At 40.3% G+C, this 14,617-nt stretch overlaps 1 protein-coding gene across 2 annotated transcripts in view; it reads right to left on the bottom strand.

Annotated features, from left to right (window-relative positions):
- The window catches only part of pkd1a (polycystic kidney disease 1a), an 80,142-nt gene that overhangs the window by 10,230 nt on the left and 55,295 nt on the right, over positions 1–14,617 (bottom strand). The window contains exons 31-50 of one of the 2 annotated variants that reach the window (XM_087841977.1): positions 13,687–14,007; positions 13,462–13,550; positions 12,786–13,098; positions 10,787–10,967; positions 10,402–10,666; positions 10,120–10,315; positions 9,727–9,897; positions 9,492–9,635; positions 9,156–9,366; positions 8,931–9,057; positions 8,712–8,822; positions 8,544–8,593; positions 7,970–8,184; positions 5,383–5,461; positions 5,176–5,291; positions 4,058–4,260; positions 1,362–1,556; positions 1,108–1,247; positions 612–742; positions 195–306 (exon numbers count right to left, since the gene is read on the bottom strand). In XM_087841977.1, coding sequence (XP_087698103.1) covers positions 195–306; positions 612–742; positions 1,108–1,247; positions 1,362–1,556; positions 4,058–4,260; positions 5,176–5,291; positions 5,383–5,461; positions 7,970–8,184; positions 8,544–8,593; positions 8,712–8,822; positions 8,931–9,057; positions 9,156–9,366; positions 9,492–9,635; positions 9,727–9,897; positions 10,120–10,315; positions 10,402–10,666; positions 10,787–10,967; positions 12,786–13,098; positions 13,462–13,550; positions 13,687–14,007 — 3,370 coding nt within the window. The remainder of the gene's footprint in view (positions 1–194; positions 307–611; positions 743–1,107; positions 1,248–1,361; positions 1,557–4,057; positions 4,261–5,175; positions 5,292–5,382; positions 5,462–7,969; positions 8,185–8,543; positions 8,594–8,711; positions 8,823–8,930; positions 9,058–9,155; positions 9,367–9,491; positions 9,636–9,726; positions 9,898–10,119; positions 10,316–10,401; positions 10,667–10,786; positions 10,968–12,785; positions 13,099–13,461; positions 13,551–13,686; positions 14,008–14,617) is intronic. The other variant, XM_087841979.1, reaches the window with a different exon arrangement.

The following is a 14,617-nucleotide window of genomic DNA, read 5'->3' as shown; positions in this document are numbered from 1 at the left end:
TATTTGGCATAGCCAAATGGAAAAGCTCATAAAAGAAAATGCATGTATGAGACTTTATCTGAAAAGTAATATCTTCTGTATTCTCTTAGTCTATCTCTAACGCTAAACAGGTTACCGATGACCTGCAAATTAACAATAGTTAATAACTTTTAATAGCCACACAGACACAAGCAGGTTTTCTATAATTTCCTTACCAATCTGAATCCATGGCACCAAAAACTGTACTATTATCCTCTTCTTTACTTGGAGATATGACCAAGTTCTTTCCCCAGAAAGATGATGTGTTTTCTGACCTAAGAGAATCTGCTAATGGAAAAGTTTTGAAAAGATTACAATGACGTCCATCTGCATTTATTTCATGAGTTTACCCAGAAAAAAAATGCAATCATAAAATGCAATTCAGATAATAGTCAGGATCCTGAAATATTAAACATATTATGTCTCTGACTCAGTAGTACTACTGAAGAAAGCTACACAAAGAAGCAAAGAAATGTACTTCAGCAAATAGATTCAATAAGTCTGAGATGTGCTCTGTCAAAGAGCTCTGATGTAGCTCCAAACAAGTTCACATCTCAGTAAAGGTAAAGATAGCGGCCACAAAGAAATCTCACCCTGTGCGTCACGGATTTGTCTGAGCCTCAACGTGCCGAGTAACACGCTTCCTGTGTCTCTCAAGAGGGCAGGCTCATCCAGGAGCCGTGGCAACATGGAGTCATGCAGCCACGCTAGAACATCTTCTCGGCTAAAAAAACCAAAAAACACAAGGAAGGTTATTTGTCCCACGCGGACTGCTGTCAGACAGGCTGATGACGAACACAGGATGGCCGTGCCCACTCTAAGACTTAACACTATAATAGAAGACACTGTAGAGCTGAGCACAGGTAGTTTGTGATAGAACTTCACAACTGATCTCTTTTATTTTAAAGAAAATGACAAAATCAGGTGAAATCCTGAGAGAAAATCTGCTGCCATAAAATCCTTCCTAAGACTTCTCACAGTTTCTGAAAGTCTTATGAGCAAGTCAGCCTTAACAAATGAGAGCAGCAACAAGGTTTCGGAAACATTAAACCACGAAAATAATCCAGCTCTATTCATGTACATTCATACCTGCTGATGTTGTGGTACTCGGGTGTGTGTAGGGCTCGCTGCAGCTGAGTGCGCAGCCTGAGGCTGTGAGTGTCTTTGGCTGAGTCGGAATAGTTGAGAAGCACAACGACCAACAGGAAAAACATATAGACCAGAAAATTCTGAAAATAAGAGAAAAGAATTCTGTTACTGAGCACCATTTAAAGATGTGATTTAAAGAAAGGAGACTCCAGCATCATCTCTCTCTAACCCACTATATTCTCTTCTTCACTGACCTTCAGCATCGTGTGCAGCATGTGGACCTTGCGGGCCTGGTGTCGGGCCTGAGACAGAGCAAAGCCCTGTGGAGGTCTCACCCTCGGTACCCGCTGGACCACTCTCTCCACCCTGGGGAACTCCACCAGCACATCCTGGTCCTCAGGACGCAGCCGGCGCACACACAGTGCGTAGTAAACTGCTTCACACAGCACCTGTGGGGCACAGGGCAGATAAATTGTTATGCTAGGCAACCAATTTCAAAGTCCAGAATTTTGATGTTGCATTTACTCAACCCAAAGTCAAATGTGTGGTCCAAATTGATCCACTCTAAGGAAAATTGGACAACCTACTATTAACACAATTTAGTTGTTAAGATGGCAATTTAGTGAAAATGAGTGTCTGAGACATTGAAAATATAGAAAAATCTTGTGGGAACAATCAACTTGTCCTTTCTGAACTCATCTCAAACGTTTTAAGGGTCCAAAGTGGTGCAATTATACATTCTCTAACCCTGCTTCAAGTGTGCTTTTGACACTTAATGGTACTGTAACAACATAACATTATCAGCTTCTGAAGGTGGTGTGGTGAATGTATGCCTTTTTAGATTCACAGCAGATATATGAAACAGCCTCAAGGGTCTGAATAAAGCAGCCAAAGTGGCTCTAAAAGCGAATCAATCCCCATAGACGCCCATGTTAAAATCCCCAACATTACTGAAGCAAGAAAAAATGTTTAAAACATCTTCAAATACTCTAAAGTTAAGGACGTGCGTGCTTTGACTAACACATCCAAATAAAGTACTTCTGGATCAAGAAAAAAACACCAAGACAGCAGTGAGCAAAACACTAAAAATGAGATTTCACAAAGGACTCTTCAAAATAATGGCTGATGTCATGGTGACTACATCTGTCTTTTATACAGTGTATAAGCTGCTGTCTTTATTTGGGGGCACTGTATCTTGTCACTTCACTTTAATTCAATTGATATTGGCCCAAATGACAACAGGAGGTTTATATTGTAAGTTAAAGAACCTACAATAATACAGAGAAAACCCCAACAATCAAACAACTCATATATACATTCATTAAATTCATTCACTAAATGAACTCGCTGCCATGTCTTTCTGGGGTTTCTGAAATGTAACGTGTTAACTTTTCTCAGTTATTAATATGGTCATAACCGATCCGACTACTCAGCTATGACAGAAAACCGCTACTGAAGATGCACTCTATGATTACAGACACAATTTGTGTAATTCTGCCTCTCTGCTCTCTTGTGATTGAAGTGACTTTAATCTTTAATTCAAGGGGCTTTAAAGAAGATTTGCATGAACTATTCAGGAATTACAGCAATTTTTACAAACTGAACCCCATTTTTAAAGAGTCAAAAAGAAGCAGTTTCATGGCCTGTTTTCTTGTTATTTCATGACAAATCAAGCAGAATATCAATATCTGAAGCTGATTCAAAGCATTGAATTGGTATTTTGTAGTTTTTCAGTGTAATGTTGAAATGTAATGTTTCTACTTCCTTTAGGGTCTGTATGATCCTCCTTTGTTGCACCAAACCTCTTCATATGCTTCTCCTGGGGCCTCTTTTCCCCTTGTTTGGCAGCTCCATATTTATACATCATACACACACATTTTTCTAGTATATTCACTGTCCCTCCTCTGTACATGTCCAAATCTTAGCCTTTAGCACTGTATCTTGTCACTTCACTTTAATTCAATTGATATTGGCCCAAATGACAACAGGAGGTTTATATTGTAAGTTAAAGAACCTACAATAATACAGAGAAAACCCCAACAATCAAACAACTCATATATACATTCATTAAATTCATTCACTAAATGAACTCGCTGCCATGTCTTTCTGGGGTTTCTGAAATGTAACGTGTTAACTTTTCTCAGTTATTAATATGGTCATAACCGATCCGACTACTCAGCTATGACAGAAAACCGCTACTGAAGATGCACTCTATGATTACAGACACAATTTGTGTAATTCTGCCTCTCTGCTCTCTTGTGATTGAAGTGACTTTAATCTTTAATTCAAGGGGCTTTAAAGAAGATTTGCATGAACTATTCAGGAATTACAGCAATTTTTACAAACTGAACCCCATTTTTAAAGAGTCAAAAAGAAGCAGTTTCATGGCCTGTTTTCTTGTTATTTCATGACAAATCAAGCAGAATATCAATATCTGAAGCTGATTCAAAGCATTGAATTGGTATTTTGTAGTTTTTCAGTGTAATGTTGAAATGTAATGTTTCTACTTCCTTTAGGGTCTGTATGATCCTCCTTTGTTGCACCAAACCTCTTCATATGCTTCTCCTGGGGCCTCTTTTCCCCTTGTTTGGCAGCTCCATATTTATACATCATACACACACATTTTTCTAGTATATTCACTGTCCCTCCTCTGTACATGTCCAAATCTTAGCCTTTAGCACTGTATTTTGTCACTTCACTTTAATTCAATTGATATTGGCCCAAATGACAACAGGAGGTTTATATTGTAAGTTAAAGAACCTACAATAATACAGAGAAAACCCCAACAATCAAACAACTCCAGTGACTTGGCATGCAGTTGGCAACAATGGGAAGAAAAAACAGGAAGAAACCTCTGGAAAAACCAGGGAGAGGCTGTGTAGGGGGGTAAGGGAGCTGAGACAGGACAAAAGACACACTATGAAATCTTTGCAAAACCACGTGTCTTTACCTTAATTGGCTCCAACAGTAGAAATGAGCAGAAGAAACTAGCAAAGCAGGAGATTAACCACATCATGGCAACATTCTGACTGAACCCATAGCCGGCCCAAACTGAAACACCATTGGCCAGAGCGATTCCTGCCCAGCTGCCCCACATGGCAGCACGTCCACACCAAGGTGGAAACCGTCTTGGACGACACACATCTGTTACAACTGTGAAAAGAAGAATAAGGTGCCAAAGACAAAACAAATACAAATCATCAGCCACTGAAAACTTAGAAATAAAGAGAATTTAGGGAGTATTTAAGCGTAAAACTATTTAACTGAAAAAAATGAGCATTTTAATGATCCTTTTAGACTCTTTGAAGGTTATTTCGCACTTTACAAAAGAAAGAGGAGTCCTTGGAGACTTTGAGTCTTCAAGGACTTTTCGATTAGTAACGTAATTAGTAAATATATCAAGTTTCCAGAGGAAGAATAAATGACGTTGTAAGTTTGGTGCCTTTTCAATTTACCTTTTCTATCACAACCAAGGACATGTGTCAACATTCAGACTGCAAAACGAAAGCACAATGCACATACGCTGGTTTCACATCAAAGCACAATTATAAAGGCTCAGTCACACATCTGGCAGTACAAGACTAATTACTCTGTGAAAGTAACAGCCTTTTTTCTTTTTAAGAGTAATCACCAAACTTTGCTTTACCTAATGAGAGTTATAAGCCTTCTAAAACCCTTGGCTAGGTGATTTATGTGTCCTCGCTCACTAATCTAAACAAAGAGACAGCAGGACACTTTAAAAATAGAAAATCTATGGGGGCAAATAACATCTGGATGGTCTTTTAAAGGGACAGTTCAAATCAAAATGTAAAAATCAAATCTGCATATTTTTTCCCTGGGCTGTAGTACTATTTATTATAAAAGTCTGCCTTCTCTTAATTTCTATTTTACAAGTCAGTGTTTGACAAATAAAATATTTAATTTTGAGAATAATTTTCTGAATAAACTATGAATCTTTAAAATGTGGTGAGACTGTTTAGTGCATTCCTAATTGTAATTCTAAGTTTAATCAGTACAGGCCTCAAATTTTGAATTTTACTAGATAATTCAAACTGCCTGCACACACACCTGTGTTTGAGGTGAAGGCTGTCTTTGGTGGGTCCCGCCTCACAGATTCCAGAAGAAGAGGGTCATTCAGCTTTGTCAGGAGAATCACTTCAGTCTTATCTTCAAAAATGCTCGACCTGCAACACAAACAGTGGCAACACAAAATCAAGTGAATCTACGCAGGTCTCAAATGATTCTGGGGAATTCCTTGTCCAGAATATAACTTACAGGTCAGCCATCTCGCTTTCATCTGCCTGAGGAAAGAAGTTCTGTCCGTCTGCCAGTATGTGCTTGATCAGATCTTCATCTATAAGAAGACAGTGTGAAACTGGATTATCATATACATTCATTAAATTCATTCACTAAATGAACTCGCTGCCATGTCTTTCTGGGGTTTCTGAAATGTAACGTGTTAACTTTTCTCAGTTATTAATATGGTCATAACCGATCCGACTACTCAGCTATGACAGAAAACCGCTACTGAAGATGCACTCTATGATTACAGACACAATTTGTGTAATTCTGCCTCTCTGCTCTCTTGTGATTGAAGTGACTTTAATCTTTAATTCAAGGGGCTTTAAAGAAGATTTGCATGAACTATTCAGGAATTACAGCAATTTTTACAAACTGAACCCCATTTTTAAAGAGTCAAAAAGAAGCAGTTTCATGGCCTGTTTTCTTGTTATTTCATGATAAATCAAGCAGAATATCAATATCTGAAGCTGATTCAAAGCATTGAATTGGTATTTTGTAGTTCTTCAGTGTAATGTTGAAATGTAATGTTTCTACTTCCTTTAGGGTCTGTATGATCCTCCTTTGTTGCACCAAACCTCTTCATATGCTTCTCCTGAGGCCTCTTTTCCCCTTGTTTGGCAGCTCCATATTTATACATCATACACACACATTTTTCTAGTATATCCACTGTCCCTCCTCTGTACATGTCCAAATCTTAGCCTTGCTTCTCTAATTTTGTCTAGGTGGCTGCAGTAAAACCCCGGCAGAGCATCACAGTGGAGGAAGTACAGTCCCTCGCTATAACATGGTTCACTTTTCATGGCCTCGCTGTTTCGCAGATTTCTTTTTGTGGAATTTTGCATGTTTTTGGGTTGTTTTGTTTTTTAACAGCGCATCCTGTTTGGCTGTGGACCATTGTCAATTAATCTCCTCCGTGCCGTATCACCTGTACAGTACAGAATGTGTTCAGCTTGTCAAATTTACATAAATCTTCGATCCCTAGCAGTGTGACTCTGAAGTGCTGTACTGTATGTTTGTAAGTTTTCTCCCCAACAAACAACAATGTCGACGAAACATTTTGCACCATCAAAGGCACCTGTGGTAGCACCCAGAAGGCAGAGGAAGATGCTAACCATCGCACAAAAAGTTTGACTTCTGGACACGCTGAAGAAAGATAGAAGTTACCGTATTTTTCGGACCAGAAGGCACATTAAGAGAAACAAAACAGTCAAATAAGTCAAACTTTACTGAACTCATTCTTCTTGCTTCCTCTACGTCTGTACCATTGATTCATTAATGTTGAATTCTCTGGCAGCTGCTCTATTCTCATGTTCTGGACCTGAAAACAGGGTTTGATCTTTGTTTTCATTCTATAATACTGGACTTATTTTTCTATGAAGGTTTGAACTTCGAGAGAGTTTAAACAAGAGAGAAAAGTGTGAAAATGTTCATGCCTGTCTGAGAAAACTGTCTAAAGCAGCGGTCCCCAACCCCCGGGCCTCCGGTGTGAAATGTATGGTTTTCAGGGTTTTTATCGGTTTTCAGCGTTATTTTGTTATCGTTTTTATCGTTAACTCGGTTTTCCTGGGTCTTTTCACATGTGTTATGAATAAATCTTCTTTTTTTCGGTACCGGTACTAGTTTTATTTTGTTGTATTTATCCACGACACCTTAAAGGCCGGTCCGTGAAAATATTGTCGGGCATAAACCGGTCCGTGGCGCAAAAAAGGTTGGGGACCGCTGATCTAAAGTGTGTAGTGAGGGATTTTACAGCCTTAAAACATCTATAATAATTGTAAAAAATAAAGTTGGCTACTTTAATTTCACCTATCACGGGTTATTTTTAGAGCGTAACTCCCACGATAAATGAGGGACCACTGTACAGCATTTGGTGATGTCCACTGATTCTTGATGTCAACTAAAATGCTTTTATTCAACAATCAAAAACACTCAAATCAAATCAAATCACTTTTATTGTCACATCACATGTGCAGGTACACTGGTACAGTACATGTGAGTGACGCCTTGTGTTTTAAAAGCATATTCTAATTTCTTAAAAAAAAACCTATTGCATTACTTTTCCTAAATCGCTTGAATTCAAACTGAAAGTCCGCAGTTCAATCACATCTTCATTTTTTGGGCATAAAATCCACTGTGGTGTGATACAAAGACAAACCACCAAAATAACTTACTGTCCAAAAACAGTTAGACTATATGAAAATAAATAACTGAATGATTATTTATTGTGCATTTTGTGTGTAGTTTATTTTCCTAAAAAGAAATGAAAAACAAAAAAGATGAATCTGACATTTCTACTATAGTTTTTAATGCAATATTTGCTTTTATAGCCTTATGGTTTGTCTTTCTTTAGATTTTCTGCAGATATTGCTGTACATTTAATTCCACAACATTCATCAAGTGAAAATCTGCTTTCATCACATTTAGCTCAGGCCATTATGAGACACTGCATACAATTTCTAACGATCTGTTGTCCATTTATGAATGTAGTTTTTTTTAAGAAAGCTAAATTCAGTGTTTCAGAACGTTTGATTTAATACTGCAGCCTGTTTGCTTCAGTTACCTGAAGAGGTGAAATATTTGTTGCGTTGCTCGGCGCCTTCTTCATCATCAGGGTTAAAGGCCATGTCCACACCGAGGTGCCTGCTACCCTGACCCCTCTTCAGCCTGGGCATTCCTGCCCCGTGCCCAGCGCCTCCAACCACCGAAGTGTCACTCAGCAGCTCTGGCCAGTCCCTGTCCTCTGTCTCCTCCTCTACCATGTCCCAGCTCTCCTCACTAAAATGCACAATGAGAAATGTTTGTGACTCAGACTAACTTCAGCAAATAATTCATTTGCTCTGAAGGTCATTCCAACAAAACAAGTTTGTCAGAGAAGAATAATGTTGTTGTCATTATGCTGATAAAATTGTTGCTTTCGAATTTAGAGTTGTTTGGTGAAGAAAATGTTTCGCTCACTTCAAATTCAAAAGATAGTTATTTTTAAAAAAAACGTATATATTTTTTAAACTTTCACATCTCTTGCAGATCACAATAAGATGAGCCATTTCCACTTTATTCGTTGATTCTCACAGCTTGCTATTCCACTACATCTGTTTTCCAACAAACAGGTCGTTACCTGAAATAAATATGCTTACCTTTTACTTGATGGAGTGGGCAAGTCCACGTTGGTCTCCTCTGAGTTGGTCTGAGGAAACAGACATGATGGATGGAGAGAGAGACAAACATTAATGACCTGAAAAGGTGAAAGTAGAATCCTTCCCAAATGTGACTTTTAAACCCCGTGTTTTCGTGACAGACTTTACCTCGCCATTAAAAAAGAGGAAGGAACTTCCAGCCATGGAGTTGTCCAGGAAGTCATCGATCTCCACGGACTCCTGGTCCACTTGTTGTGGCACCTGCTCCACGGTCACACACTATTGTTTACAGATACACAATGACAGAGGAAATATTCTGCTTTATCCAGGGCCTTTGAAAGACAAGAAAGCTTGATCATATATCACATTTGGTAAGGTTTGGGTTACCTTGCTGCGGCTCATTCTGAACAGCGTGAAAACAAGCAAGTAGAGAGGGTAGACGATCAGACAGGTGACCACACCTGCTGCCACTGTCTCGCCGTTTAATGATGAAGACCTTGACACAGCCCTCGGGCTGAAGGACATGATTGCATTCATTAGAAGTTGCATGGTGGGAATTTACAAAGAGAGACAGACAAGACAAAAAAAACCCCGTCACACCCATTCACGTACCCGTATCGCTTGTCCACCACTATGCTGTACCACAGAGTGTTGGCCAACAGGAAGAGCTGGAGTAACAAAGCACAGCACGTGGCTCTCTGCAGGCGGGTGAACGGGCTCCGGGTGGGCCTCTCCCACAGCGAAACCCACAGGTGACTCTCACACAGTGCCCTCTGCAGCTCATAGCGCAGGAGGCGAGGCAGCTGAAGAAGCACAGCCTCCTCTGGGAGCAAAAAATAGAAAGCGATACACTGGAGTGAACAAGCTAGCATTATCCATCAAGCAGTTGTTTTGCTATGCTCGATCTTTAATTATTTAATTACACGCCACCTAATCGCAGTTCCTTACCTGAAGCCTCCACCTCCATCTCCACCTGTCCATGAGTTCTCTCGTTGTCCACTGACAGCCAGTCTTCCACCAGAAAATAGTGGCTGCTTCCTGTCTGCAAGTCTTTAACCAAGACATACTGTAGCTTCCATGCTGGAGACAGACCTGAAGAAGGGGTAGCAAATAATAGTTAAATGATGGATAAACATTAATATACAGACTCTGCTTGGGCTCCTTCTGTTGTGTGTGTCTTTACCTTTATTGTCATGCCAAATACGTATTTTCCAGACATTGCCCAAGCTGGTGTCTGTCGCAATATGAAAGATGTCGAGTGCATTGCGGGCAAAAGCCCCTCTGCTGTCGAGATGGCGATGTCCGCTACGGCTTTCACGCCCATATAAACTGATTCCCACGTGAGCCGTGGTGCCTGGATGGAAGAGAGAGGCACTTTGCATGAATTCTCTTCATTTCTTGATGTAGGAATTGATTTTATTGAGTTTAAAATTTGAAGTTGAACTGCTATGATTTGCCTTATTTTCTGTCATACATACACTGTTACAGTGACACATGACGCTCATGTTGAACATATTGGCAAAGTTTCAAAAATGACGTCAAAACGACATCTACCTGTTACGTCGTTTTATCTCACCTGCCCCTTGGTTCCAGCCGGTTTTCACCTGGACCTCATACTTAAAGAGTCCATCTCGGCCACAGAGTGGAACCACACCAGCACGCCGTAGATCCAGCTGGTCCAACTTGTGTAAGATAGCCGCTGCTACAACATAGCATATTAAGCCCAATAGACACACCAACAGCACGACCAGGCTTGGTGCCCCTGAACGCTCCTGAAGGAGGGGGGAAATGGTTTGAGTGGTTTTGTTTATTTAGTGCACATCCACAAATAGTGACTGGTATTTAGTGAGATACTGACTGGCACTTTAAAACTGATGGCATTGGTTGGCACAAACAGGCCTGCGGCGAAGGATGTGAGGTGCTTGGTACGGCAAACCGCCCTGCTGGCGTTGGTCTCTGCTAATGGCACCATGCCATCTGTCCGCCACTGCTTTTCACTCTCACTGAAGTACTGACACAGAGAAGCAAACACCCCGACCTCCAGACGAACATCCACGGGTAGAGACTCAGAGCTGCAGGGCGTACTCACGTTGATAAAGTAGTCCAGAGTGGTGTCGTAGGTCCTATTTAGCAACAGTGACATTTTTGGAGATGAACAGGAGACAAGGACAGGAGATGCCAGCCATAGTATGCATATTTAATGCGCACTGTATTATAACGCTGCAAATGAACAGAGTTCTTACTCTGGTGACAGGAAGAAGGTGTAGTCCCTGTGGTCAAGATCTTGCCCGCTGGTCATATTGAGAGTGATACGTTTTGTGTCTGTGCAGTTGAACTCATTGGGTTGTTCGTGGGAATGGAGGTAGGCGGTGATGAATGGCTCCTCTTTGTCATTCTTTTCTCTTTCATACTTTTCTTTTACATCTAGAAAAGGAATGAAAATAATGACAGTAACACCAACACAAAAATACACAGTCAGTAAAGAAGCAAACAAAGACACAATTTACATTTAGAAGTACAGACTTAGTCACCAAATGACAAGACCAGACAGCTTTACAATATACAAAATGAACTCAAGTTCACTCGCCCTGTTATTTCATCTATACTATATAAAGTACATAATGTTATTGTCTGGCAATTGACATAGCTGTATGTTCGCAAGCCCATTCAGAATCCATACCGAGGCATTCATATGCTGCAGTTCAGTACTGCACAGAGTCACAATTATATATTTCTGGCAATATAATAACATATGTATCTTTTAATTTGAACTATAATAGATGCTAAAAACAACACTAAATCCATTTTTTCATTCATTCCTAAAGAAAAATGATAAATTCCAGTTACTTGGACAATTAATATACATTTAAAACACCTCCAAATGATTATTAGCTTAATCATCAAGCAGCTCAGACTGAGCAGTGTGGAGACAAAGTCAGAGAGGCAAGGCTGACACGGTCTGAACATGCACAAAGGAGGATAAGTCAATGTATTGGACAAATCAGGAGGAAAAGAGGAAGACCACAGAAAAGATTCATGGTTATAGTGAAGGAGGACATGCAGAGGATTGATGTGACAGAGGAGCAGTGTTGGTCAAGTTACTTGAAAAAGGTAATCAGTAACTAATTACTGATTACTTCCCCAAAAAAGTAATCCCGTTACTTTACCGATTACTTATTTTCAAAAGAAATTAATTACTTAGTTACTTAGTTACTTTTTAAAAACACAATTTACAACCTGAATAGGTGATAAAGCGATAGATCATTCAGCCCAATTCTACTTTTTCTGCATAATTTATCATACAAAATGTAATCAAATGGAAAAGTCCCTTTTTAAAACTTGTTTTATTAGTTTTAATCTTTTAATTTTATGCATCAAGCAAAAATGTAAGAAATTTGTTTAATATTTAAACCTATTTTCTGCACATTCCAGCACATAATATATATTTATTTGTGTTTACACTCACTCTTTCAAATAGATGCAAGTAAAACACAGCAGAAAATAAATAAAGTCAAAGACTAGCGGTCCTGTTGCTCTATTTTCACCTGTAAAGCAGGAGTAGGTAGGCGGAGGTTTGCCCTGGTGCAGGTGTGCCGCAGCGGTCAGTGGAAGGATACGGCAGTTTCTCTGTGAGTTTCCCATTACATCGTAGCGCACTCGGTGCTTGCTTGGAAGTTTAGGGGGTTTTTTTCGCTGTAAAAAGAAGTTTTCTTCCCACGCAGTGAACAGCGGATGCTAATGTTTTTGTCACTTTTTGGAATCAAACTTAAAGTAAGGTCAGTACTTCCACGCTTTAAACGCTGCACGCTCACATTCTCTCCCGCACTCGATTTATGATCCATTGTTGATCTGCACACAGCTGTTGTTACGAACGTCACACTTGCTTACGTCACTGTCATGAGACATTCTCGCAAAAAAATCACGGTTTTAGTAACGCAGTAACGCAGCGTTCCTACGGGATAGTAACGGTAATCTAACTACCGGTTTTGCAATAGTAATCCCTTACTTTACTCGTTACTTGAAAAAAGTAATCGGATTACAGTAACGCGTTACAAGTAACACCCATCTCTGCAGAGGAGGATGCTAGGGACAGGGTCAGATGGAGGCAGATGATCTGCTGTGGCATCAAATAAGGGGACGAACCAAAAGAACGAAACAAAGAGATCAAGCATATTTTTGTATTAAAGAAATTAATTTGCTCAGTTCTACCAACTAATGTTTGTGATAAATGTGAGTGCTCACCTTGGATGGTGAAGTTGAGCTGCACAAACAGCCCTGCCTGTCTGTTGCCGTTTCCTGCGCTGACCCTAACGATGACAGAGTCACAGTGGCTGATGTTAACGGCCCCCGCTGTGGGTACTCCTCCAGTACCAGAACCTTCAGAACCCAGTTCTCCAATGCTACTATTGTTAATGGCAACTGTGATGGCCAGACTATCATCAAGACCAGAGATTGGGATCTGGGTTCCATTTTCAGTGCGAAACTCCATGGATGCCACCTCGGTAGAGATGGTGTAGTTGGCAACATAGTTGAAGGGGAACGGGTTGGACTCCACCTGGATAGAAAAAGTTAATAAAGTCAGTAAAAGTGATCTTTTATCTGAAAACAGAATTTGAAAAAGACCAAAAAGAAGGACACAGTTCAGGCAAACTCTTTTAGTGAATGTGCTGATGACAGACTTCGGCACAAACAGCTTTCATGCTGCCAAGTTCTTTGACAGCCATCATAGGAGAAGGTTCAAAAGAAGAATTTTGTACTTGACTCAGACGTTTCTGCTCTTTTAAGTGTTTTCTGATGTTCAAAGAATGATGTCAGTGTATGTACAAGTAATCCCTGTAGGGCCAAAAGCTCGGACCTCAGAAAGCTGCTTGAGTTTTATTCTACTCCGAGTGTCTGGTTGACAATAACATGAACAAACCTGAAAAAGTAGCTGCATGATGCTTTTTCCAGCAGCGGCTCTGCCCAGACTTTTATTGAAAGCTCGGGGGATGGAGAACAGCTGGCACTCTGGTAATATGAAGAGAGGGGAAATTAAACACTGTCATCATGCACATAATTCTTCACAGTTACAGTTTATAATGTCCAACTTTCTGCAGTTTATAGTGAAAAATTCCAACCTGAGACACTAAATGCACAAACAAACCTGGACTGTTGTTGCCATGGTAGCAGAGGAGACTCTGGGGGTCTGCCAGTTTTCCCGTAGCAGCTATCTCAGCTCCCCTCAGAACGAGCGGCTCCTCGTTGAGTACGCGGCCGTGCATGAGGATCAACATGAGCACCGAGGACAGACTGTAAGCCTTTGCTGCCACGCGCAGAGGGTGTGGCTCCAGTGTGTCTAACACGGCGTTTCCATACTCTTCACCAGAGGAAGAAGGGGTTGAGATGGACGGGGGTGAGGAGGAATCCAAATAAGCATGGAGGTACGAGTAGGAAGCTGACTGACTGACTTGATGGATCAGATCACCTTGTAAAAAAAGGAGAAAATATGACATACGATAAAGGCAAATTTAAAAAATAAAAATAAAAAGACAAAACTTAACTAGTGTGTTCTTGAACTGTTGGTGCGCGCAGTATTGGTGACTGCTCATTTATTTAAGGAAAAATAAAATCATGAATAGATTTTTGAGAGCAGATTCATTCAGTTATGTAATCCAGCGGTCCCCAACCTTTTTTGCGCCACGGACCGGTTTATGCCCGACAATATTTTCACGGACTGGCCTCGCGGATAAATATAACAAAATAAAACTAGTACCGGTACTGAAAAAAAGAAGATTTATTCATAAAACACGTGAAAAGACCCAGGAAAATTGAGTTAACGATAAAAACGATAACAAAATAACGCTGAAAACCGATAAAAACCCTGAAAACCATACATTTCACACCTGAGCCTCAACTCTCGCGGCCCGGTACCAAACGACTCACGGACCGGTACCGGTCCGAGGCCCGGGGGTTGGAGACCGCTGATGTAATCTACTCAACAACACCACTTACTAGAATTTGGAAGCGTTGTATTAGTGAGCATTACACGGCTCTAGTTTAGCTGAATTTACACAAATTCACTGCTTTTAGTACAA

This window comes from Neolamprologus brichardi, chromosome 6, assembly GCF_056152115.1.
Source record: "Neolamprologus brichardi isolate AB-2024 chromosome 6, ASM5615211v1, whole genome shotgun sequence".
NCBI lineage: Eukaryota > Metazoa > Chordata > Actinopteri > Cichliformes > Cichlidae > Neolamprologus > Neolamprologus brichardi.
Note: the sequence above shows the minus strand (reverse complement) of the source record. Positions and strands in the feature narration are given on the sequence as shown.